This window comes from Culex quinquefasciatus, chromosome 3, assembly GCF_015732765.1.
Source record: "Culex quinquefasciatus strain JHB chromosome 3, VPISU_Cqui_1.0_pri_paternal, whole genome shotgun sequence".
NCBI classification, from domain to species: domain Eukaryota; kingdom Metazoa; phylum Arthropoda; class Insecta; order Diptera; family Culicidae; genus Culex; species Culex quinquefasciatus.
Window position 1 is genome coordinate 25793813 of NC_051863.1, and position 1777 is coordinate 25795589.

At 46.7% G+C, this 1777-nt stretch overlaps 1 protein-coding gene across 1 annotated transcript; it reads right to left on the minus strand.

The window, feature by feature from the left end:
- Positions 1-251: 251 nt before the first annotated feature.
- LOC6053554 lies at positions 252-1369 on the minus strand. Its single transcript, XM_038260700.1, has 2 exons — positions 1317-1369; positions 252-1257 (listed from the first exon to the last, which is right to left on the minus strand). The coding sequence occupies exons 1-2, from the start codon at positions 1334-1336 to the stop codon at positions 261-263; spliced, it is 1017 nt and encodes a 338-aa protein (XP_038116628.1). The 5' UTR covers positions 1337-1369; the 3' UTR covers positions 252-260.
- Between the last annotated feature and the right edge of the window lie 408 nt (positions 1370-1777).

A 1777-nucleotide genomic window follows, 5' to 3' on the forward strand; every position in this document is an offset into this window, starting at 1 on the left:
TTAACTACAAGGACTTCGCCGCCCTGGGCTCCTAAGTGTTTGAGTACGGCACGGAGCGACGGCGCCGGATACCCATATTTTCACAAAGAATTTTTAGAGCGCCCGCCGCGGGATTCGAACCAGCAACCTCTGGATTGTGAGTCCTGTACGCGGTCCGATTGATCCACACGGGCGGGATAATCAAAATATTTTCATGTTCACGGTCATTATTTTTCCAATCTTTTACTTATACCTATATTTTTAAACACATCTTAAATATTCTAGCACTTTTTATTAATCGTCACGAAAACCCACCAAACCGTCACCACCATCGCGATCACCACCAAGACCACCACCAAGCTGAGCAAAATCTCACGAATAACGTTCCGTGGCGGGGCCAACCGCACGCAAACTCCTTCGACAACTTCCTCCTTGTACAAACAAGCCACCTCATCCGCCTCACCGTTGACGCTCACGTTATGCTTCCGGAACTGCTGAACTGCTAGGCGGAACTCGTTCGGATCGATTGGGTTCCCTCCGAAGCGGACCATTTTTAACTTGGGCATCGCCAGGATCAATGCGGATGCATCGATCGAGGGGAGGTCGTTGCGTTCCAGGTTGAGGGTTAATAGCGGGGGGAAGTATAGGCCGTCGTAGTTGAGGAGTTTGATTTCGTTGGAGTTCAGACTTAGATAGGTTAGGCTTTTTGGGAAAACTTGCGTGGAGAACTGAGTGAGGAAGTTGTGGGTCAGATCTAGGTGCCTCAGCTTGGTTAGGTTCTGCATGGTTGAGTGATCAATGTGTTCGATGTGGTTGTTTTGCAGCAGTAGCACTTCAAGATTTACTAAAACACTGAGATTTGCAATGTTGCTTAGCCAGTTATTGCCTAGGTGCAAGTATGTTAACAAGGGAGCGTCTTCACCGGGTTCCACCTCGAACTGATCTAATATATTTCTCCGGAAGTCTGCATGCTGAACTGTTCTCGGCAGTTGGATAGTCCTTACCCATAGGTTGATCACCTCCAGGGTGCGAGGTTTGCCCATCATGCCGTACAGCTTGGTATCAAAGTGTTGAATTTTGAAATCACGAAACATTACGACTTCACCCCCCAGTCGTACATGCGTGAGGTTAGCAGGGAAGCGGTGGATCACGCGTTGATCATGAGAGTTGTAGCTTATTCTGTCCAGGAAGCACACCTTAGAGAATCCGGTTGGGACGCAAGAGTGATTTCGGAAGGTTATATCGGTGGCGATGGCCGCTCGAAGACCCGCAAAAATCCTGGAAAGGAAAGTTTGAAAATTAGTCGTCAAATTAATTTGATTTAGGGCGTTTATTACAATAAAATTAGAAGATTCATCTTTGCTGGAAACCTAAGTGCCAATATTGCAACCATGCCTGTTCAGTGCAGTTTTAAGACTGATTATATGAATGAAGCTGAAGCTAATGAAGCTAATAGTGGAGCTTTTTCTTATCAACTCATTTCTGTGTAGCATGAAGTTTGTTTAGAATCTACACTAGAATAGAAATATATTTGCCATAAAGTTTCAAACATGAACCAGCAGGTCGTCATCATTTACTCATCACCGTCAGTATCGACGCAATGCAGGTCGTCGTCCACGTCGCAAGTCGTCATACCTGTCAATCCGGTTGCGGGAGATAAGTTTATTAAACTAAATGAACTCCGGGCAAACCTGAGCCAGGGATAATACGCAGACCCATAACAACAAACCGCCAAGCTGACATTCCAATCATCCCGCGGGACCTCCAAGAGGGGGAGGAGTCACCGAACCGGTCGTCG

What these genes read in the sequence shown, in the direction of transcription:
- LOC6053554 (XM_038260700.1), bottom strand. Translation starts at nt 1,336, where the DNA reads ATGAATCTTCTAATTTTATT. An exon ending in ATGAATCTTCTAATTTTATT is followed by an intron (nt 1,258 to 1,316) that starts GTAATAAACGCC and finishes TTTCCTTTCCAG; the next exon opens with GATTTTTGCGGGTCTTCGAG.